This window comes from Armigeres subalbatus, unplaced genomic scaffold (genome assembly GCF_024139115.2).
Source record: "Armigeres subalbatus isolate Guangzhou_Male unplaced genomic scaffold, GZ_Asu_2 Contig1857, whole genome shotgun sequence".
Classification (NCBI taxonomy): domain Eukaryota; kingdom Metazoa; phylum Arthropoda; class Insecta; order Diptera; family Culicidae; genus Armigeres; species Armigeres subalbatus.
Genome location: NW_026942680.1, coordinates 29,013 through 52,739, shown reverse-complemented (window position 1 = coordinate 52,739; position 23,727 = coordinate 29,013). Strand labels below are relative to the sequence as shown.

Sequence of the window (23,727 nt, the reverse complement as noted above, 5' to 3'; positions counted from 1 at the left end):
ACTCACAAAACGAGAAGTAGGCAATGTAAAATACTCGCGAACGGTTGTAAGACAAAAGGTCGAAGGGCAAAAGGTCGAAGGTCAAAAGGCCAAAAATTCGAAGGGTCGAAAGGTCGACGAGACAAAAGGTCGAAACAAAAAAACTGCGTCAAAAGGTCGAAAGGACGAAAGGTCTTTCTTTTTTCTTCCTCCTTTCTCATTTATTCTTCCTTTTTCGTTCCATTTTCTTCCTTCTTCCTTTTTCCTTCTTACTTCATATGTTTCCTTCCTTCAATTATTTTTCCTCCTTTCTTCTTTCTTACTTCTTCCTTCCATATTTCATCTTCTTTATTTCTAACTCATTTTTTTCTTATTTCTTCCTTCTTTTTTCCTTCTTTCTTCCTACTTGCATTCTTCCTTCTTACTTCTTTTTTCCTCCTTTCATCCTTTTCTCTTTCTTATTTCTTCTCTCTTTCTTCTTTCGCCCTCCCCCTTTTTTTTCTTTCCTCTTTCTTTTTGCTTTCTTCCTTTTTTTCCTTCTTCACTCTTTTTTTTTTGGTTCTCTCTCCTTTTTTTTAATTTTTTTCCTCCTTCTTTATTCCTTCCTTCCGTTTTTCTTCTTTCTTTTTCCTACTTTATTTTTTTTCTTTTTTCTTTTTTCCCTTCTTTCTTTTTTCTTCCTTCCTTCCTTCTTTCTTTCTTCTTTCTTCCTTCGTTTTTCCTTCTTTCTTTCTTCCGTCTTCCTTCCTCTTTCCACCTTCTTTCTTCCTTCTTTTTTTCTTCTTCCTTTTTTTTCTCGTTTCTTGCTTCTTTCTTCTCTCTTCCTTCCTTCTTTCTTTCTTCTTTGTTCTTGCTTCCTGGTTTTCTTCCTACTTTCTTTTTTCTTTTTTCCTTCTTCTCTTCTTTCTTCCTTCTTTCATCCTTCTTTCTCCCTTTTTCCTTTCTTCCTTCTTTGTTCCTCATTTCTTCCATCTTTCTTCTCTTTTCCTGTTACTTGCTTCCTCCTTCTTTCTTTTGTATTGCTTCATTGTGTTTTCTCTCCTTCTTCTTCCTTCCTTCTTTCTTCCTTCTTCTATTTTCCTTTTCTCTCTTTTCTTCCTTCTTTTTTCCTTCTTCCCTCTTCCTTCTTCTTTCTTTCTTTGTTATTTTTTCCTCTTCTGTTCTTTTTATTCTTCCTTTCTTTTTCTTACTTTTACTGTCACTTTTTACTTCTTATTTCTTCCTTTCCACTTCTCACTTCTTACTTTTCACTTTTCAATTCTCACTTCTCATTTATCATTGCTCCTTACTTTCATCTTGCATCTCACTTGTCACTACTCACAACTCCCATCTGATTCTTGTCTGTTTGTTCTTTCGATCTTTTGACCTCCCAAGTAGCATTTGCAACTTTTCTTTAGTAGAAACAAATAAAAATAATTTGTATATAAATTGTAAACAGGTTTTGTTCGTCACTTTGTGTTTTCGTGTGATTGTAATTCTGTTTTATTTGTTTCTAGATTTATCAATTATTCCTTTTCATTGAAAACTTGTTTATAACTGATTTTAAACTATATCTGAAAACTTAGGTTTATTTGTCATATATATGTTATATATATGTATATACTTGTATATGACTATAAAAATTACCCCCAAAAATCGGTCTTTGGATATAAGATATTAACATGATGTAAAATAATTTCACTTTAATCAAATCAATTTACGAACACTTCTTCCTAAAAAAACCCAAATTTATCCACCGGTGGTGATGATGCCTTTCTCGATTCAATATGTTGAATTCAAATTAATGTTGTAAATGCAGTGCTTATTGCCTACATTTCAGGGATAAAAAGATTTGGTGCAATTCTAATACGTTGCTTAAAAATTACTTACCGTGGGTTACCCTGGGTTGCGCCACGGCTAAAATGATTAATGATTCAATGTGCATTTGTGTTTTTGTTGATTAAAAAATAAAAATATAATCCAAATTGCTTGATTTATTATAAAACAAAAACAATAGTGTCCAACTAGGAAATTTGCTCCGTCGAATGAAACCAGTTGCACTCGAATCTGTCAAGCCCTTCTATATGAAACGCGTAAATGAAAAAAATGAAAATGAAAAAAAAAAAATATTTATGGGCTACACACATACACACTTTTGGAGTGAAATTATAGCCTTCTGGTACAACTTTGTTGTACGAGAAAGGCAAAAACATACTATACTTACTATTCATAATCCAGTACACCTCTTGAAGTAAAAGAATTGGAGCAAAGACGAGGTAGAATATATCGAACCATGCAATGGCCATCTAATGCTTCACGGATCATGTTTCGGTTGACTTTCTCGACTAATTCATTGGGGCTTCAGGGTTATGTGCATTGGAATCACTCCCGACTCTGATCAAAATTTATTCACCTTATTATTATACACAATCACTCTGAATAATCTCAACATAAAACTAAGCACTCAATAGATTCGCGATACTCTTGTTTTTGTTTTTGCTCGTGACATGTAAAACTCCTTCATAATGTGAACTTATATCGAAAACTGATTTATGTGTTATACCAAACTCCAATGTTTTGGTCAAAGTAGCATGTTACTTATGAGTTTTATATAAGAAATTATGCAACACAGATATTGTTGTCAGCTTTGCATTACACTGATGCTCAAAAGTATGAATATTTGTCTTTAAATATAAAACAAGGATTGTGTTTTTTTTTCATTACATGCATTTCTGTAACTTGAATTGTTAGTCTAGTCATGCTTCTGAATTGTTAATATTTACTTGGTGGGTTGCATTTCAATATTGAACAATTTATTTATTGCTTGATATTGAATTATGAGATGAAAACGTACTAAAATGGGAAAAGAAAACAATGGTAACAATAACAATATTGTTGTTCATCGTGATATTCTCCATTCAACGTGGCTTGAAAATGATACTGAGGTTACTTTTTACCCGCTTAGTTGTTGATTATTTATGCCATTTGAATTTATTTAAACATAAGGTTGACTTTCTAACGACATTATTTTTCAATGACTAACTCCCCCTAAAAATTAAGAAAATTTTTATTAAAAAAATAAGAAATTGCCAATAAATAAATCGGTGTTGAATCGATAAATAAATATAAATTTTTCCTAAGTAATGCAAAATGTCCATACATAAAACAGAATTTTACACGAAACAAAATTATATTAGCACTTATAAAAGCAAAAATTGCAATTTTAATAAAATAACTTTCCAAAAAGAAATAAAATTCTGAAAAACTTTGTAATTGTTCATTGCAAATATTGGTTAAATTATGGATGTTTTGTATTTTTTGGAAAAATACTTATAGTTTTTGGAAATTTTGCATTAGGCCGTTACAAATATTTAATTAACATTTTTTCCTACTGGTCTCGGAAAGGGAAAGGGGATAATAAAAAATAAATATTAAAATTAAAAAAATCCAAAATTTATTTTGTTGCCACCTCAAAATATTATTTTTTGGCAAAAAATCCGAAGAGAAGGGGGGGGAGGGAGACAAAATAATTTTTAAATATTTGTATCGGCCTTATTTTGGGGAATATATATATTTATTTCTTATACCCTGATATCTTTATTGACATCCATTTCTTTATTCACATTATCCAATGTTTATGGAAAATTTCTAATTCGTTACAAAAATTGCAATTTTTATAACCGACAAAACCATACCGAAAGCTGTCAAATAAAACCGACTGAACTGTAGAAACTACGGAGTTCGGTTGTTTATATTTTTGTGATGCCCGAAGGAATTACTTTCAGTTTTGAACGAAAACAAAACACAGCATTCTTTGAATAGGGTAAAAGTTCCCATAGTCGTGGGTGTTCCTATAGTTGCAGTAGTGTTGTTTTTACACAATCTACGTATTTAACGCACCAACCCATATAGTATATCAATTTGTTGACCTGTCATTACACGAAACAGAGGAAAACGGGTCAAGAATTGCATCAAAATTGGTAAAGTATCAATAAAATACCTTATCCTTTTCTCTGCTTTGCACCAATAGTTGTGGTAGTGTTCCAATAGTTGCGAGTTCCATATGAAAACAATGGGATTCACAACTATAGGAACACGAATTAAAAAATACCGCAACTATTGGAACACTGTACCAATAATTGGAGGTACCATTTTAGGTTACAATGATGGATGCTGGTGCCATTAGAACACCTTTCGGATAAAATATAATTAAAAATCTTTCATGTGCGCCCTTGAGGTAAGTGAAATGAAGTATAGGCTTAGTGTGAACCAAAAAAAGGGGTAGAACGTGCTTAGTTCCTCCACTATTGGGTCTTTTACCCTACTTGTTTTATTGAATTTAATGTTAATGCTGTATAATAAAAATAACAGCAGTTTTTTTTTGCTTGTTCCTCAAATGCGAATAAATTGTCTTTTGGGTCGTTCAATATTGGTGCATCGTGTGCATTGGTTTTAACATGATGGATTCTTTTTTAAAACATTTTATTGGCGTAATTGGCCTGAGATGAAAAAAAAACATTTATTATAAATTTTAATCTGTTTCCAATGTTTTTTCCTTAGGGGCCGTACACATATTACGTAAGCCCTTATGGAAGGAGAGGGGATCGGTCAATATCTTACGCTGCATTTAAATATAAAATCATTTGTTCGAAAAAAATCTTACATGGTGGGAGGGGGGGTCGAAAAACTGAGAAAAATTACTTACGTAATAAGTGTACGATCCCTTACCTTACAGTAGTTTATCCCAGTTTCAGAAACTATTTTGTTATCATTGGAAATGAAAAATTTGTTCCAAGACGTGTACACACAATGATGGAATGCATCTTGTTTTGCACCGAGTTCTTTTGTTCAGAAATTTTAACATCTTGCTGCAGTGACACGGATGTTCGGTTCCGTGAAAATTTTTTACCGAGTTTTCTCGGTTTCAAAGTACCGAAACAGAAAACAAGAATGATAAACCGAATTTTTCGGTTCTGTTCCACATCTTATCTGTCAAAAACTACCCAATGCAGAAAAAATATTTTAAGCTCTTTTTAGTGGAATGTATTCAACCGTCTAAGACGAGTTTTGTACTCTCCATTTAATTCCACCAATTATTTCGATATCTTTGCAAATACGTATTTCGACCACAAATGTGTGGTCGACATACGCGTTTGCAAAGATATCGATATAATTGGTGGAATTAAATGGAGAGTACAAAACTCGTCTTAGACGGTATCCAATGCAACCGATCAATCGGTTTTATTCGTAAACATGTGACTGAAAACCATGTTTTTACCGAAACATTCGGTACTTTAATGGCAACCGATCATGTTCGGTTTAAACAAAGAACCGACTTCGGTGCAAAATTTTAAGTGTGCAGTAAACATTAAAAAGTGAACGAAAGCATAATCTTATTCAGCCTTTCAATACAGTTTGCGGTTTCTCTCATGTTCTAAAATTTTTGGACACCGATGTAATGCTAGACGTTGGCGGCGGATGGTGATGGTCTCGAACAACAACATTTATGATTTTCATTTAAATTTGTATTATACTTTGACAAATATGCTATTGTTTCTATTAGATGGAGATGGCGCAAAAAAAAAACAGAAGTATCCACAGAAGATACACCACAAATTTGGAACGGCAGGTGGATAGGCATTATAGTTGATCGTAAATCACGAATAAAAAAATGAATAACTACCTTTTACTTTTACTTCCATTAAAAAGCCCCTATGGTACAATTATAAATATGTTCAAAAAGGCCAAATAATAGAAAAACAAAATTGACAGCCAGATTTTTCTTAGATAAATCAAGTAGGGGAAACCGCCAAATGTTGAACGGCTAATTTTGTCGCCTATTGTTGAACTCCCACAAGAAATGCACGTACGTTCAACAATAGACGAAGAAATTAGCTGTTCAACATTTGGCGAATTACCCTAAAATACTTGAACTTGAACAACACTGCGTCTTGTTTTCGTTTCAGAAACAGATCGAATGTAACTTAGAAGATGTTGCACTTTTTCCGTTATATTGTAGTCGTATATATGAAATTGCCAACAGTATTATACCTCTTTAAATAGTTATAAACATAATGCTATTACGGGGATACAACAAGCTGTGTTGCTTGGGCTTCGACGTTATGACGCATATTCGACCTTTTGACCCTTCGACCTTTTGTCCCTTCGACCTTTTGTCCTTTAGACCTTTTGTCCTTCGACCTTTTGGCCTTCGACCTTTTGAGCTTCGACCTTTTGACACAGATTCCTCGCGAACATTTGTTTTGTCTTTTTCTTGACCACCTACTACTCGCAGAGAAAACAAAATAAACGAACCCCGAAAAATGTTCGTGAAGCTTCGCGAATCATTCGGGTTAATTAATTTACAAAAAGTCATAAAACAACATCGGAACATGTTTCTCACGGATGTTCGAGCAAGAACAAGGTTGTTTATTGTTATTGTATTTATGTCAAGTCAAATTTATTCATTGTAGTCGAAGTAACCGCAAATACTCGCGACCGTGATTTGTACTCCCGAACAAAATACTGCCCTGCTTTTCGTTTTTGCTCTGCCCGTATTCGCGAACAAAGCAAGCGCCAGGAAAATGCAGGCAGTAGGTTCGTGCGGTAAGACGCGCGGCTACAAAGCAAGACCATGCTGAGGGTGGCTGGTTTCGATTCCCGGTGCCGGTGTAGGCAATTTTCTGAATGGAAATTGTCTCGACTTCCCTGGGCATAAAAGTATCATCGTGTTAGCCTCATGATATACGAATGTAAAAATGGTAACTTGGCTTAGAAACCTTGCAGTTAATAACTATGGAAGTGCTTAATGAAAACTAAGCTGCGAGGCGGCTCTGTCCCAGTGGGGGGATGTAATGCCAATAAGAAGAAGAAGAAGAAGAAGGTTCGCGCGAGTGAGGCATTTTTGGTAGGTGCAAATACACTCTATTCTTGCTTGTGCAGCGAGTATTTCCACCTCTGGCCAGCGCGTGAGCTTGACGATGTCCCTTCTTAAATCATCCAATGTGCAATGTGCAATTTCCGTGCGATCTCTGCTGATGCACACAAAATTTCACTGGCGTATAACAACGCATTATCTCACTTTAGAGTTGAGTATTCCAAATTTGTTGCGTTGAGTAAACTGATTGAATATGGTTCACAAAAGCAGCTCCTCATGTTTCGTACACTTGCAGACATTTTAGGGAAGCACTAAAAACTTTATTTTACTCTATTTCTTTATTTACACTGGATTGTCGAACGATCTTTAAAGTGTTTCATTACAAGAGAAAGACCTACCTACTGCGACTGTGAAATGCGAAAGATTTCGATTTTCAGATGTCGTGCACCTACATTTTTTTCTGCGAACTTGTTTTCGTTATTGAAAATATGCCAACGTATTCAAAGAAACCTACAGAATGCAAACAATGTATCCTTAGCTAAATGTGTAAAAAAATATAAAAAAATAACCCAATGGGAAAAAAGTTACAGCGTTTTTAGTGTGAGTCAGATTGAATATTTTGTTAATCTGCTCTTCTGCTTCTATTAATTTGCTCTTTTAATGGCCGAATGAATTAACTACACGGTTTACTATTTTAGTAAAAACTTTCAAATCATCAAATTGTTAGATATACTGTCCAGATAGAGCTTTTATTTAGAAGACAAGTGAGAATGCCATCCCATCAACACTCACCTCGGTATCAGTCCTTTAGCCAGCTCCCAGAAAGGAATTTTGTGCGATTTTGTGCCACCCATCGTGACCATTAGAATGTCTGCGGCCGAGCACAGCGATGACAATGTCACCAAAGTCCATAGCGACACTATCCGCATTGTTTTTTCTTCACTGAATGATGTCACTTCTCCGAAGGGATGAGGGTTTATCCGACGGGATTAACTACGGGATAGAACAGAACAAATAGAACGGTGCTAATTAGTGAGTGACGGGTGATGCAACTTGGAGTGCTCGACGGATTAAGGATGGGTTTGAAGCTTCATGTCACATTCGAATGCTTCTGAAAAGTAAGAGAGAGAAAAGATGCTGTTGAAATTGAATTGGTTTTCCGTTTATGAACCACAAAGTACTGAAAGGCAGTGTTTTTCACATTAAAAATTAGACAAATAATTAAGGGTCAAGTTTCTCATGCCATTCGATGTAGTTGGTCGAAGTGAGATGATGTGTTGACAGCACAGTATGGAAAGTTAACGAAGTCATTAAAATTTCAGACTGAATCTCAATTCACAGAAACTCAACTTTTTACAGCGGGTGGATTTTATGAATTATTTTATCATTTTAAATACCACCGGATTTTTCGTTCTTTTGTTTTTTTTTCGTGGGGACAATTCAATGTTTTGATTTTGATAAATTCTGAAGCCAAAAATAGCCAAACACAAACCGCGTGAAACCCTCCATATTCGAACATGTAAAGCTAATCAAAAGTGACTATAATAACATAATAGGTTATACTGACGTTATACGCATAACTTCCATGTACATAGGAATCCCAGCAAAAATGGGACAAACATGCGTATGACGGCAGAATAATACTAAAAAATCGTGACTGTTAAGGCTTAAGATTGTTGAATGGAACGGGAGTAGAGAATAGGGTGAACAATGTATGATGCACATTGATGGAATGGGTGCTATAAATATATACATTTATGTTTCAGCAAATCATACTAAAACACTGGTTTGCTGCTCAAAAGAACCCGAAAGATTCTCCCACAAGCAGCACCAATGGAATTGTTCGTTTGCAGCCTCCGTGACATTTACTAGAGCACGCTTTACGAAAGTTTTCGCTCCAGTCATCCACATCAGTCAGCAGCAGAAGTTTTCTTTAGAAAACTGGACATGCCCACAACAACCTTTTATCCTGTACCTACATCACATCGGTGGAATGATTCTTGTTGGTAGCACACGTACAACAAAATGCAGTTCCCTGGAACAAAATGTGTTTGCCTCCTTTTGTACAGAACGTTTGGTTGTAGGCGAAAAATTTTAATCTAAGTTATATGAAACGACACAGTAAGTTGAGAACGTGGAAGGAGCTCGAGGTACTCACAAGCGTCTACCTCAATTCTGGTTCAAATGCTAACAAACGACTGCAAGTTTTGAGATTGAGTAGGATCTGTCAGCGACTAAATGGTTTTCCCCAGAGGCAAACCCCGAGATGGCAGCTCCGTTCCAACGGATGTGAGTACTTTGGCCAGCAGTTCATTTTTATTGAGCCTTCTTTCAACGTAACTGAAACTTAACAAAATTAATAAAAGAGAACATTTATATTTCACATATTTTATTGTCAAGCCTTGTTTGTCTAATTTGCTGAATAGTTGAGTTACAAAATCGCAAAAAAAATCCGTCGATGTTGTTCTTTCGATACTTTTTGTACAATAATGTTAATTATTGAAGTGCAAAATTCAACGTCGTTTGTACGTCGTTAATACAAATACATCAGATTCATCAAACACAAGAGAAGCCGAAGCCAAACATAAGACTTTCAACGCAATAGACATACATAGGTATGAGAAGGAAGGCCATTAGTTGCAATGTAGCAACGTACGAGTGAGTATCTGATGTGGATCTGAAAAAAACTTTTGAGGGTATCTCCAATTTGGATAGTAGATAACCTATATTTTTACTAATTGAACCTGTTCCAATTATAATCTCAAATGTTCAAACGTTCCTTTCATGGTTATGATTTTTCATTTGCCACATGGGCTCTATACGTTCGAACATGTTTCACAGCCACCACTAATTAGGCACAAGTTGGACTAACCATAGAAAAATCTATGGGCTTACTAATTTTTAATATCAATTGGTCCCAGAAAAAACAAGTGCTTTGATTAGGGTACCAAAACTTTCATATTGGTTCATGACATTGGACAAATTTCACTCATCCAAAATAACCCAACATGTGTGCGGGGATCAAAGTGAAATGTGATGAAACGACAAATGCACAGAACTTTTTTCGAGGTGCTGCAGCAGCACACCTACTGGAATGTGGACCACAATCGGTCGGTTGGCAATCGGAGAAGTCGAAAATAATTATCGAGATCGGTGGATAAATGCTTGGTGACATGAATGTTGTGGTATGCCAGTTTTTAATTAATTTCAGAACTTGGGTTTGGTTTGATGTTGGTGAAAGATTTGGGTGCTGGAAAATGAAAAATTTTTAACTGCCTCCTGAGAGTGCTGGCATTCGGAGATGAACAAATTGAATTGTTGAGGCCTAAGGGTTCTGTTCTGGGGATGTTGCTGGAAGATGCTCCGCTGTGTGAGCGTGAATTTTTGAATGTCATATTAATTATTTCATATGCTAATTTATTATGTCGTATACATAGGATTAATTAACAAATCAACTTAAAACTTAACACCAAAAAGTCTTTAAAATTTGGATGGAAAATAAAAGCTGGGAGAAAATAAAGGACAAAAGAACATCAATTACGATAGGAGGCAGTCGTCTTCCACGGTAGGGACCCCCATGGACAAACTTTGGCCAGATGGCCAACTATCCGATATCCAGGAATCCGTTGGTATGGGAAGGTTAAATTTTTCATTGTATGTACTGATTGTGGTGCTTGCCCATTTGGGCGCTGAAAAATCCAAAATATTTTTTAACGTAGGACTACGTCTGTCTTTTCTATATTGGGGTACACTTTGTGATTGCGAAAATCGGAGACCGTCACGAAAATATGATAGACTTTGAACGTTAATATCTCAGCCGTTTCTCGATGGATTTCCAATTTTTTTGGACCATTCGATCAAAGATAAGTCAACGCTTCTTTGTATTCATCTGAAAATACTGATTTTTAACTATTTATTATCGATAATCGTTAAAAAAAATCAAATAGGTAAATCAACCAATCACGTATATGCATCGCAAGCACAGACATCAAACTCAAGCAAATGGTGAGTTTGGGTCTAATCCTCAGTTCGAACAAGATTTCACGCAGTGCGGACGCAGCAGAGCAAAGGCGTTTCCAACGAAAACCCATAACATTATTGGTGGTGATCGTCGGCGTGTTGGTGCAGATCATTCAATCTCAACGAACCAGCATTTTATCTGAAGAAAGGGTTGCGATCCCGCGTCAACAGTGGCGATGCTGAAAATTGATACCAAATTGTGGCGTCTTTGCGAGCAGTCATCGAGTGGCCGTCGGACAATAACAGCACGAAGTGAAATTTCAACGCAAAGATTCTGACAAGCGTTTGGTTGCAGATAGTTGTTGAAAAGGCGCATTGGGGAAAGAATATTGGTTCGCCTCAGGACAAGCATTTTCTAGAGAGAAAAGGTTGAATGAAAAATGGACTTTTTCGGTGGCATCGGCGTTTTGCGTGGTAGCTTAGTTGCTGTTAGTGATTCTATCCATTCAAATTTATTACATCCTCAGTCTCCGATGTGTGCTTTTGATTCTGCTACCGAAGAGCAACTTTCTGTCTGAAAATTCCCTTGTGTAAATAATGGTCCTGCAAAGAACCGATATATCCCAAATTATACGACATTTCAATCCCTAACAGTAACAAAACATAATCGAAAAATTGAGGAAATTTCATTTTACTGCTACTGATGCCATCCATTCGAACAAACTTATTGCATTATTTCGCGCGCTTGCTTCTGCCTCATACACAGGAGGGTTCGTGGGTTCAATCCCAGGTTCGTTCCATTCTCCAACTTTGTATCTTTCTCTATATTTCTCATGTTCTAGCATTCGCCAAAATTTTAATTCCCGAAATTCCAATACATTCCGTATGAACTTATGGCAAGTGCAGAGGTATACTCGTCTTGCAGTGGGCGAGTGATTACATCATCATTTCCTCCCCCTTCCCTGTATTGACATGCATTCTGACGTGGCAGGCGCCTGTATGACCTAACAAATGAGATCTTCAGTACTTGTACATTGAAGATGTTTGCTAGTCCCAAGCAAGCATCTGTTGGTTCTCTGTGGAAGAACAGCTGATCTGGTCATAATGGAGTAGCAACTACAAGCATTCAATCAAGCTCAAACTCAAGCTCATTTCACGCGCTTGCAGATTCTGCTACCGAAGGCAACTTTTAGTCGTCTCCAAATGATGAAGTTTTGCGTTTTGAAAAAAATTCACCTCGGATAAACCATCTTTTGAATAAAATAATATGATGGAACGGAAAGAATTGATCTCACCTACAATAACTAATAGAAACAATATCAAACAATTTTGCCAAAAAAATTCACTTTCCGCCGACGACAGCCAAATAGATGGAGACGTCACCCTAGAGGAAATTATTTACAGCAGCCACCCATCGGCGACCGTCGCTCGGACCAACAGATGCCAAGCGATAATGTTTTGTAATATGAAGAAACGTCGTCTTGGGTCAAATTTCCGTTGTTACTCTTCTCAACAATAATCATTTTGAATAACTAACAGCTCATAACCAGGTTCAAAATCGGTCCGCTCTCTGCGGAATCCCGATCAAAATGGCTTGCGCGCGCCGGAAAGCAGCTTTATTATATCTAATGAACTAATCCCTTTAGCCCCTTTAGTTGGTTCAAGATGAGTTTTCCTCAAATCGACAGAAACTTATATAATATTTAATGATAACACAGGTAGCGGTGGTGGCCGTCAGCGACCATCAAAGTTATCCGATGCGATAGCTTCTGCAGCCATTTATGAGTAGGAAGTGAAGTTTTCTTACAAAATTTAGTCATTTGGTTGTTATTAATGTTTGGAAAGACAAACTCGGGGAAGGCGCAAAAAGTAAAATTTTAATTAGCGAGAAAAGAAATTGCTGGTATTCTGAATTAAATTTCAATTCAGCGATCCCACTCAAAATCAGATTATTTCTCAGCTGTTCTGGTGTTTGTTAAAATGATTTATTTTCAATAATGCGCATTTCCAATCACAAACGTCAACAAATACAAAGTCGGAATCTTTTGAGAAAATTCACTTGATGTTTCAGTTTTTTTCATAGAGAATGTGTAATTTCAATACAAACAAATAGAAATCGATTAAAAGTTCCGCGAAGCAAACAATAGACATTTCACTAACTACCAACCCCTTTTATACGTATAAAGTCCATTACGTGAGGCTGAGTACCCGACCAGTAGATAGTAACAGATTTATATCAGAATTTGTTATTCTGTTACCGCAGTTTTTTTTTACAACAGCGGTTGTTATAAAACATGTACCATTAGTAGTTAATTTAACGTAAATTGTAAGAAAATCTCTTTTAGTTTAACCTTCTGTCTGTGCTCCAAAAAACTTACGTTGTCTGTGCTCTGGGGTCATATTGACCCCACATTGAAATTGCTATAACTTTTTTATTGTTTGGCAAATTTTGGATTTGGACTGTTTCGAGAGATAATTTAATCATCTTTCGGCGTGTTACCTAAGATTAATCATAGGTGGGCGGGTACCTCGTGGGAAGGGGCTTCCGTAAAAAAGGGTACAAAAACAGTGATTTTTTATGCTTATTTTGCTTTTATCTGAAAATCCTACCCATTATGAGCTGCAGATTTTCAAAAAGATTATGCAGGCAGGCGTGTGCTGTGACATGAGGCATTGATTAGTTTAGAACTTGTCCGCTAGGTGGTGACATATATGAAATCATTAATTAAGACTAACTCATGATATTCCGATATATGGAATTTCCTCATTGTAAATATTCCTATCGCACAAATTTGAAATTTGTAAAAATTATGTCCTTGGCAAAGTTGGCAAAGAACTAATTTGAAATTTGTGAAAATATGCCTTTGGAAAAGCTCATCTGGTGAGAATGGACTGTCTTAGCATAGCATAGCATATGTGATTGTACAAATCGTGGGTGGCTATATAATGCTCAATTGAGCAATCTACTGTATATTGTCGCAAATTGGTACTTGGGATTAGTACCTTTTCCTATACAGTAGCAGTTGTATACCTGGCCACGTCCTTACAATCACGGAAGGAAGGGAAGGAATGTTAGTTCAACATCTACTAGTGAAGATGCAGGGAACCCATACTACCTTCATAGATGTCTCAGGAAGGAAAATTATTGTTAGTGGGTAAGGTGAATAATATTTGACAATATAGAGCGTTTGTCAATAACAGTATATGCCGAAAAATTATTAAAATATATTCATCAATTTACTTACGAACCGTCCAAAGCAGGACAAAGTAACCCGGATCTTACAAATGTTTCGCATCATATACAAAACACGTTCAACCGCACACTTATTCACCGAACGTTAAAAACAGAACCAAAAACTCGGATTTTACGAATGTTCTAAATCCTACCTGAAACACGTCCGAACACGCACCAATTGTTTACTCACTCGGCCGCGCGAATTATCTGCTTACTGAGCAGAAACACTACAAAACAGGCACTGACGGCCGCGCAATGCAGAACATAATATTTCGGCCAATCGCGCGATCGTTCTGCAGTCCAAAACAAGAGCCAACACGCACTCATCTGGTGAGAATGGACTGGCTTGTGACAAAAAAAATAATTAGGAATTTTACAATTAGGCGGCGCTAGTGTGCTTGCAATGTTCTTGCATGTGTGAAATATTGCTCTAGCTTGAGATCCTTCGTACATACACCCAAGTTGTATTCAGCAAAAATGTTCAGGATGTCCAGGACTGCACTTCTTCCAAACGGCGGCGATACGTCAGATCTCTCATGGAAAAATCTACTCAAATATAACTGTTCACTAGCGGCATCTCTTGGAAGAAATGCTTATTACACTGAGCACCACTTTGCAGTCCTGGACGGACTTAGGTGTATGGATACAACTTAGGTGTATGTACGAAGGATCTCAAGCTAGAGCAATATTTCACACATTCAAGAACATCGCAAGCACACTAACGCTATTTTTTATTATTTTTTTCGTCACAAGACAGTCCATTCCACCAGATGAGTGCGTGTTGGCTTTTGTTTCGGACAACAGGCCAAAGGCATATTTTTCACAAATTTCAAATTAGTTTGATAGGAATATTTACAATGAGGAAATTCCATATATCGTAATATCATGAGTTAGTCTAAATTAATGATTTCATATATGCCACCACCTACCGGACATGATCTAATCTAATCAATGCCTCATGTCAAAGCGCACGCCTGCCTTCATAATCTTTTTGAAAAGCAGTAGCTCAGAATTGGTAGGATTTTCAGATAATAGCAAAACAAGAATAAAAAATCACTGTTTTTGTACCCTTTTTCAGGGAAGCCCCTCCCCGCAAGGTACTCCCCGCGAGGTACCCGCCCACTTATGATAAATCTTAGATAGCGTCCTGAAAGATGATTAAATTATCTCTCGAAATAGCCCAAAAAATCCAAAATTGGCCAAACAGTAAGAAAGTTATAACGATTTCAATTTGGGGTCAATATGACCCCAGAGCACAGACAACGTAAGTTTTTTTTAAATAAAAGAACACTGTAGCTCTTATTTTTCAAGATTTTTCGAGCGAATTTGCAGCTAAGAGACAGATCTCTGCGAGTTTTACCAAACTATCAAAAATTAGGAGAATCGGGAGATCGTAGTAGGCAGCAGCATCGGACGGTTTGGATTTTGCGCTGCGCTGACATTCTAAAAATAATTGAACTGTTACATATTAATTCCATACAAGAAGTGAGGAGCCGTTTGAAAAATATGAGCGAATTTGAAGATCTAAGGATTTTCCCAAACACACTTCGTTATCGCCCTTCTCATGCAGAATGGCAATAGACGATCAATACTGGATAGCTGGACCAAGAATCATGCAAACCAAGTTTTCGGGAGAGAAAGGAGTGTACACCGGTGCTTCAGTTTATGGTTCCATCAATCAAACATGTATCAATAACGAGCCCGTTGGATGATATATGCCAATAGTATATCGCAGAGGACGCGTTCGAGCAATTACGTACGACTTTTAGTTTGTTTCGGCATATCGGTAAGGATACTCTACACGTGTTGGTAAGTAAGTCTACTCCTATTAGGCTTACGGCATATCCAGCAAGGTAGGTGGATTGATTTCATGTAAATCCATGAAATCCCAAACGTAATTGGTGGACGGATTTAAGCAACGCGAAACGTAAATCCGACAACTAATAACTTATGGGATTTCATGGATTTCATTCTCCCCATAGTTAAAATAAAATCTATACAATTCGTTTTGACGTAGAACTACGTCTGTCTTTTCTATATAGGGGTACACTTTACGATTGCAAAAAATCGAAAAACGTCACGAAAATATGATAGACTTTGATCGTTAATATCTCAGCCGTTTCTCGATGGATTTTCAATTTTCTTGGACCATCCGATCAAGGAAGAGTCAACGCTTCATTCCCGATGTACACTGAAGTCGTTTTTTACGCGTTTTGTTTTTACACGAATCGCTTTTTATGCAATTTTTTTCACTAAAATTTCGGGATTATCGCGATTCATTTAGACATATTTTGGAATTTATGCGGTTTTTTACGTTGTTTTAATTCACGCGGCCCATATCCTCCGCGTAAAAGCAGACTCCAGTGTGTTACAATATTTATGTATGATTATTTACTACTGTACACTTGCTAACAGTTTAGCAATCGGTTTTGGTGAATCTAGTCTGGTCAAACTAGTAAGTGCATCGCAAGCTTCTTCTACCATAGCACTACATTCCAACTGGAACTTGGCCTACTTTTCAACTTAGTAATCTATTAGAATAAGGAAAATAAGTTCAAAAGTAGCATTTATCAATGCTTCGAATCGAGATACAATTATCGAACGACTCACTCAATCTCAGCAGACAATCACAAAAACAGCTATCAGTACTGCCACGTAGTTCAACGTCACCTTTGCGTACAACCCAATTGGGCTGCACCTTTGAGTTTTTTCTGTTGGTTTGGAGCGCAAAAAAGCCAGACTTCCCTCTATTGCCATATGCCCTATTTTGACAAATATATTTTTAATGCACGCGTTACGTGGTAAAGCAGTATACGAGCAAAATAATGCCTGTTTGATCTTCCGTGGACGTTCATGTCTCCAATATTCAAAATACTGTAATTTTGTTATGAAACCATAAATTCTGTGACAAAAATGTATGTTAAAAGTAAATTTGGTTACGACGATGATTATCGAGACAATGATTCCAGGCACGAAACATATGTTGTAAGTAAAAGTTTTATATTTTTAACGTCTTATGGGTTTTAGATCGTTTTCATCGCTTTTGTTTCTATTCTTTCTCGTTCCAGAGGGCGAGTAATGGCGCTTGAACCTAGGCTGATATGTATACAACTTACAACTTTGTTGTACGAGAAAGGCAAAAATGATAAAAATAGCTTATACTATAACAAATTATGTTATTGGAAAGATCATGATTATCCATAATGTAGGCAATTAAATTTGTCCAGCTTGTTCAACTTTGATTGAAGTTATTGAAGTTATACTAAAGGTGATACCTTCGTTTTTTTCAATTTCTATCTACCAAAAATGTAGGCAATTTTTTGTCGGTAAAAATAAACATAACACATTATGATACAATCCTGTTATGACGATCATGAATTTTTTTCCTACATCCCTTCTTCGCCTCCTCCTTTATAACAAAATTATTTGCAAGTATTGCTATTCGTAACACATATTGATATAATTGTGATAATATTTTGTTATGACTAACTGGTCGGGTAGTCCTACGTCACTTTTGCGTACAATACGATTGGGCTGCACCTTTTAGTTTTTTCAACATTTCTACACTGTTATATTATTTCTAGATATTAAAGAACATTCTGCCAGCTGTGGTTATTTCATAAATGCCTCAGATTATTGTAAAAAAATACAATTGGGGCTTAAAAGTATGGTATTTAATTTAATATTTTATTTGTTAAAAATTGTAACTTGGCTTAGAAACCTCGCGGTTAAAAACTGTGGAAGTGCTTAATGAACACTAAGCTGCGAGGTGGCTCTGTCCCAGTGTGGGGATGTAATGCCAATAAGAAGAAGATTTGTGCACAATAAGTAAACCATAGTTTTCGCAAATAAAGTACAAAAAATAGGACCTTCCTCTACATTTAATCCTTTTTATCTTCGTTTTTATCGTAATTTGAAATTTGTATATGCATTCACCGTTTCATTATATTGAATGAATCAGGATGTTCGTATTATCAGGTAATTGAACATCTTGGACTACAACGAGAACAAACCCATAAGGCTCAAGTTGGCAAAAGAAAACAGCTTTCAGACTAATTCGCCATCGGCGGTGTCAGGATGCATTTATTGAGGGGTATTCTGACTTGTCAATATCTCCAACTCAGCCATCTAGGATTTTTGTATGGAATTTATGCTCGTTTGTTTAAGTTTTTCACTGAAATGTAATGTCCCCCCCCCGCGCTGGTTATTTACATCTACTGACAAAGTCGTTTAAGGACATAGTTGGAAGAGTACCACGATGGCAGCCAATATGGCACCGGACCTTCCACGAGCCAACCCCACACCTCCCGCACTCCTCTCCCACCAACATTCGAATGCATCGAACAGCATCGAACAAAAGTTAATTATTCAAATTACTAACCTGTTTACAGCATATTTCCTTACTTCCCGTGATAATGAACATGTTTCTTCAATGAATCCTATGTATTCCGGCCAATTTAATAGCCGTTCGCGATTTGGTGCGTTCATCACTGCACTTCACTTCTTCTCAAAGGGCATTGGAAAAATCAAGTTTTTACTCACTTCTCCGCACATGAGCAGCCCGAAATGTTGATAGAATGCAAATTAAACACCACTTTTTGAAATCAGTCACTTATTTGAGCCGAAAACTTAGTATAAACTGCTAGATTTGCCCGAAAAAAACGATTAAAAACTGATCGCGGAGCGAATGTAAACACCGCGGTGCACCGGCACCGGCAGCAGCAAACTAATAAGTAGGGTGGCTCAAAAAATAATTTTGCTTCGCCACGCTCGGTTGATTATGATTTATAATTTGGGTGTCATCCAATGGTTTGGGCTGGTTTGAATAGGCTTACCGTGCGTAGGTCGTTTCAGGTTTGTATGACAGTTGATATGGCGAGGTTGAATTTAATATTATTTTGATTCTGGCACTCCGTCAATGGGCGATGGCGAGGGGGGAGACCAAATGACGGGATGAAATATCTCCATAGACAATCCATATTGAATGATCGTTCCAATAGTTGGGAGTCGATTTTAATCGAGGTTGCGATTCTTTCGCATGATAATTAGGCTTCTCAGAAGGCATCAGTGAAACGTGCAATTCAACAAAATACCCAGAATTTGTCTGTGATATCTATCGTACCAGGGGCAGATACTTCATACAAAAAGTATGACATAAGGGTGAGTATAAAATGCTATATTTGCGTTACGTAATCAATGGATCTTTCCTGCGGTGCGGTTTTCGTTCACTGAAGTCTCTGGAATGTTGCTTTCAGCAATGTGGGTTCTCTTTTCGCCAGCGTTTGGAGGTAAAGCGCCGTAATCAGTGTAATAAAAGGTTTAGTTTCCCATTCTAGTTTTCATACAAACCTGAACCGGCTTGCGCTCAACCAGTTTTTGTTCAAATCGGTTTTTTTAGGACACTCGGAGCATGGGACGGAATCGAGTGAGCGAGATGGTGCTGGGTCGTTTTTTGAATCACCCTACTAATATTCTTTGTTTTTTATAAATACGACACCAATACTACTACAGTATATGAAAGTTTTTACTGTACCAATACTATCAAAGCTTTGTTTTGGTACTCAACCCACCTTCACCTTAACCTATACATACGAAAGGGCCTTGGGCGGTGTATCGTCTGCCTCTTTCCGTCCTTCGGGAAATTGTGATTGTGTTAGTGAAACACCAGGCAATATAACAAACAATTATTAAAAAAATACGGATATATGTAATAGTGTGTTGCCAACCTTCATTCCCCCATAAACTTCTGATTGACGATGTCGGCAAGAATTTTGGAGAGATTATATTCAACTTAATAATTATATGTACATTATATTTATCTTATTCCTTCTAATTACGTTCACAACGGTGGATTGTCCATTCTGACTCACAGTCAATGGAACAAGTCTTGTCGGACAAAATACTTTTATTGGGGACAGCAACAGACCTTTTAAACAAACTTGTATTTTTTCTTCATTGTGATATTTTCATTAATATAATGACTGGCTCTCCTAGGTCTTTGCTCACAAAGCATATATGAGATGACCTTTGGAGAGTGCATCAGGAAATCAATGAAGTTACAGCTGGACAATGGAGTGGTAGCCAATCGGAGTCAAGCAAGGAAAGTATCAGTCGTTCGCGTCTATTTTATCTTCAACAGTTGTTAACCAGTTGACGCGCCCTTTTTCAAACAAACCATTCCGTGGAAAGCATGACAAGTATTGCAAATTTCATTATTATTTTTGTTGGATCATTCTGCTGGAAGGAGATTCTTATTTTCCCGTGGGTTTCGTGAGTTTTTTATCTGCTTTTAGACTGTTAGGTGGATTGATTTCAGACAAATTGCATTTCACATATAATTTATGATTATTTCCTCATCCTAGGCTACACTTCAAGCCCAAATATTTGTAAGAAATAGTTTTGGCCACCATACGATTTTTTTACTCCTATCTGTGCTGACAAGAGGAAAGCCAATATTCAGGAGCTTTTACTCCACAGGGATCGCATGGATCGGTCGTTTGCTAGCTGGTTGGACGGCCTCATTTGCCCTCTGTTTAAGAAAGGGCACAGACTGGAGTGCGCCAATTATCGAGAAATAACTCTCCTTAATTCGACGTACAGAATTATGTCCCGTATTCTGTTCAACAGGTTGAGACCGCTTGAAGAGTCCTTCGTCGGTAAATACTAAGCAGGTTTTCGTGAGGGCCGATCAACGACGGATCAAATGTTTACCCTGAGACAAATCCTTGATAAATTCCGGAAGTACAACTTGCAGACACATCATCTGTTTATTGATTTCAAGGCGGCGTACGATTCAGTGAAATGGAATGAATTATGGCAAATTATGCTTGAACATGGTTTTCCGGCGAAACTGATACGGCTGATTTGTATAACGTTGGACGAATCGAAATCAAGTGTAAGGGTAGCGGATGAAATATCGACGTCATTTGTTACCTTAGATGGATTAAAACAGGGTGATGCACTCTCGAACCTACTGTTCAATATAGCGCTCGAGGGAGCGATTCGGAGAGCTGGTGTGCAAAGAAGCGGTACCATTATCACAAAATCGCAGATGCTCCTGGGATTTGCGGACGATATCGATATTATCGGAATTGATCGCCGTGCCGTGGAAGAGGCTTTTGTGCCTTTTAAGAGGGAGACAGCGAGGATTGGACTCACGATCAATACCAGCAAAACGAAGTACATGGTCGCTGGCAATCAACGTGGGTTCATTAGTGGTGGTGGTAGCGAAATGGTGCTGGATGGTGAAAAATTTGAAGTGGTAGAAGAATTTGTGTATCTTGGAACTTTAGTGACGTGCGATAATGATGTTACCCGCGAGGTGAAAAAGCGTATTGCAGCTGCAAATAGGGCTCATTACGGACTTCGTAACCAGCTTAAGTCCCGTAGTCTGCAAACGGAAACAAAACTCGCGATGTACACCCAGGTTTTTTTTACACGGTTGGAATTCATTAATTTCTCGGTTAACCATAACTTTCATAGCTTTTTAAATACCCCCTGAATTTTCTTTGATTTTTTGTGAATTTTTTGGTGGGGTTAACTCGTTGCTTCATTGTCACTGAAGGTCTTAAACGACCAAAACCAAACCGTGTAAAAAAAACCTGGGTGTATACTACTCTGATTCTTCCGGTGGCTTTATACGGCCATAAGACATGGACGTTAAAGGAGGCTGATCGGAGAGCCTTCGGAGTGTTTGAGCGTAAGGTGCTGCGGACAATACTCGGCGGTAAACAGGAGAACGGTATCTGGCGGCGTCGCATGAATCACGAATTGTACCAGGTGTATAAAGGGCTGGATATTATTAAGCTTATACAACACGGCAGACTACGGTGGGCTGGTCAGGTTGTTCATATGCCGGAAGAACGTCGAGCGAAGATAGTATTTAGTAGAGAACCCGGAAGAGGACGCAGGTTTCGTGGAAGGCCGCGTATACGATGGCTGCTTGGAGTTGAAGAGGACCTGAGGGCGCTCAATGTTCAGGGCGACTGGAAGCGATTGGCCCGGGATCGAGTCCAGTGGAGAAGGATACTCCATTCGGCGTAGGTTCATCGAAGAGCTGTAGCCAATCAAGTATCAAGTAAGTATGGATCGGTCGTTTCAATAAATATTTATCGACTTTATTCATGCCAGCGAATTTTTGGTCATGGTTATTAATCTTCTCCGAGGCATCACTGAAACGTGCAATGCAACATTACCCTTAATTTGTCTGTGCTATCTTTTGTACCAGGAGCAGATTACTGATTAGAGTAGAGTGGGGCAAGAGTGCGCACTAAGTTTTCAATCGAACATGGGGGCCTTATGAAACAATCTTCTGCATATCAAATCAATGTCGACGATTCGTATAGAGTAGAGTGGGGCAAGAGTACGCACTTAGTTTTCAATCGATCATGTGGCCCTTATGATGCAAGCTTCTGCATATCAAATCAGTGTCGATGATTCATATACTCTTCCTTTATGTTACCCAGTGGAAAAAATATTGAAATTATTAAGATTCGTTTTAGTAGAACCCTTATTGCAAGACAAGTGAAAAACGCACTCTTACCCCACCGGTGGGGTAAAAGTGCGCATCGGGTGGGGTAAGAGTACGCATTCATCCAATCATGTGCTTTAAGTATATACACCCAAAAAACAAATCTGACAATACTTGTATAAAATCATATACAATTCTGTAAGCTTTTTATACAAATATTGTATTAAAATAATACAAATCTGTATTATTTCAATACAATAATTGTATTAAAATCTTCCGAAATTGTATATGCCCAATTATTATACAGTTTCTGTAAGGTTCTTATGCAGAACTGTATCAAAATCTGCCATCCGCTGGTTGGGTGTATTAACACAAATAAGAGTTAATAACATTTAATTGATACTAAATTAATGATTTCGTGTGTGTTACTTCTACGTGAAGTTAAACGATTTACAATGATATGGAAATGCTAATATCATCTTCCAAACTTGGACGTACATGTTCATGATAGCATTAGAGGCGAAAGTATAGAATTGATAGTTCCGTTAGGATACGGCAGGCATGAAGAATGTTTTTATAGAAGTCGATTTGAAAGCGAGCGGAGGGCAATATTTGTGATGGCACATATCACACGACCTTCCTTCTGCCAAGCTCCCGTATGAAGGGGGAGGGAAGAATATCAGTGTGGAAGCTCATATATCTCCACTGGCAAAAGGAAGGTGGTTTGACTTGCTCATATGCCATCGCGTGCAATAAAAATCCTATTCGACTAAATGCTGATGTCATATTAGAAATTTGGAGACAGTACTCGTCGATAGAAAATCCTTCCGCACGCGTTGGCATATGAGCAAGTCAAACCATGATGATATTAGCATTTCCATATCATTTAATTGATGTTTAATGAGCATATATTAGGGAATGTTTAAAGATTACGTAACTCTTAAAGGGGGAGGGGGTCCTAAAAATGTGCACTTTCATACGAAAAACCATGGTTTTTTTTATATACAGAAAAACTACAGAGGTAAAAATGTTTTCGTAAAAAAGAGGTAAAAATGTTTCGCGTGGCGTATACAAAAACATTTTCCTTAAAGAAAGTCCACCAATCACGTAACGTAAAATTTGGCTATTTCATCACCCCTCCCCCTATCTTACACTATTTGTATGAATCCTCTAAAAATTATATGGATCGTCACACATCTCACAACCCCTCTCAGCTAAACGTTGCGT

At 37.3% G+C, this 23,727-nt stretch overlaps 1 protein-coding gene across 1 annotated transcript in view; it reads right to left on the bottom strand.

Moving 5' to 3' along the window:
- LOC134203455 (UDP-glucosyltransferase 2-like) overlaps positions 1-7,828 on the bottom strand; it is a 91,575-nt gene extending 83,747 nt beyond the window's left edge. Inside the window, exon 1 of the mRNA XM_062678332.1 lies at positions 7,628-7,828. Coding sequence (XP_062534316.1) covers positions 7,628-7,764 — 137 coding nt within the window. The 5' untranslated portion in view covers positions 7,765-7,828. The remainder of the gene's footprint in view (positions 1-7,627) is intronic.
- Positions 7,829-23,727: the final 15,899 nt, after the last annotated feature.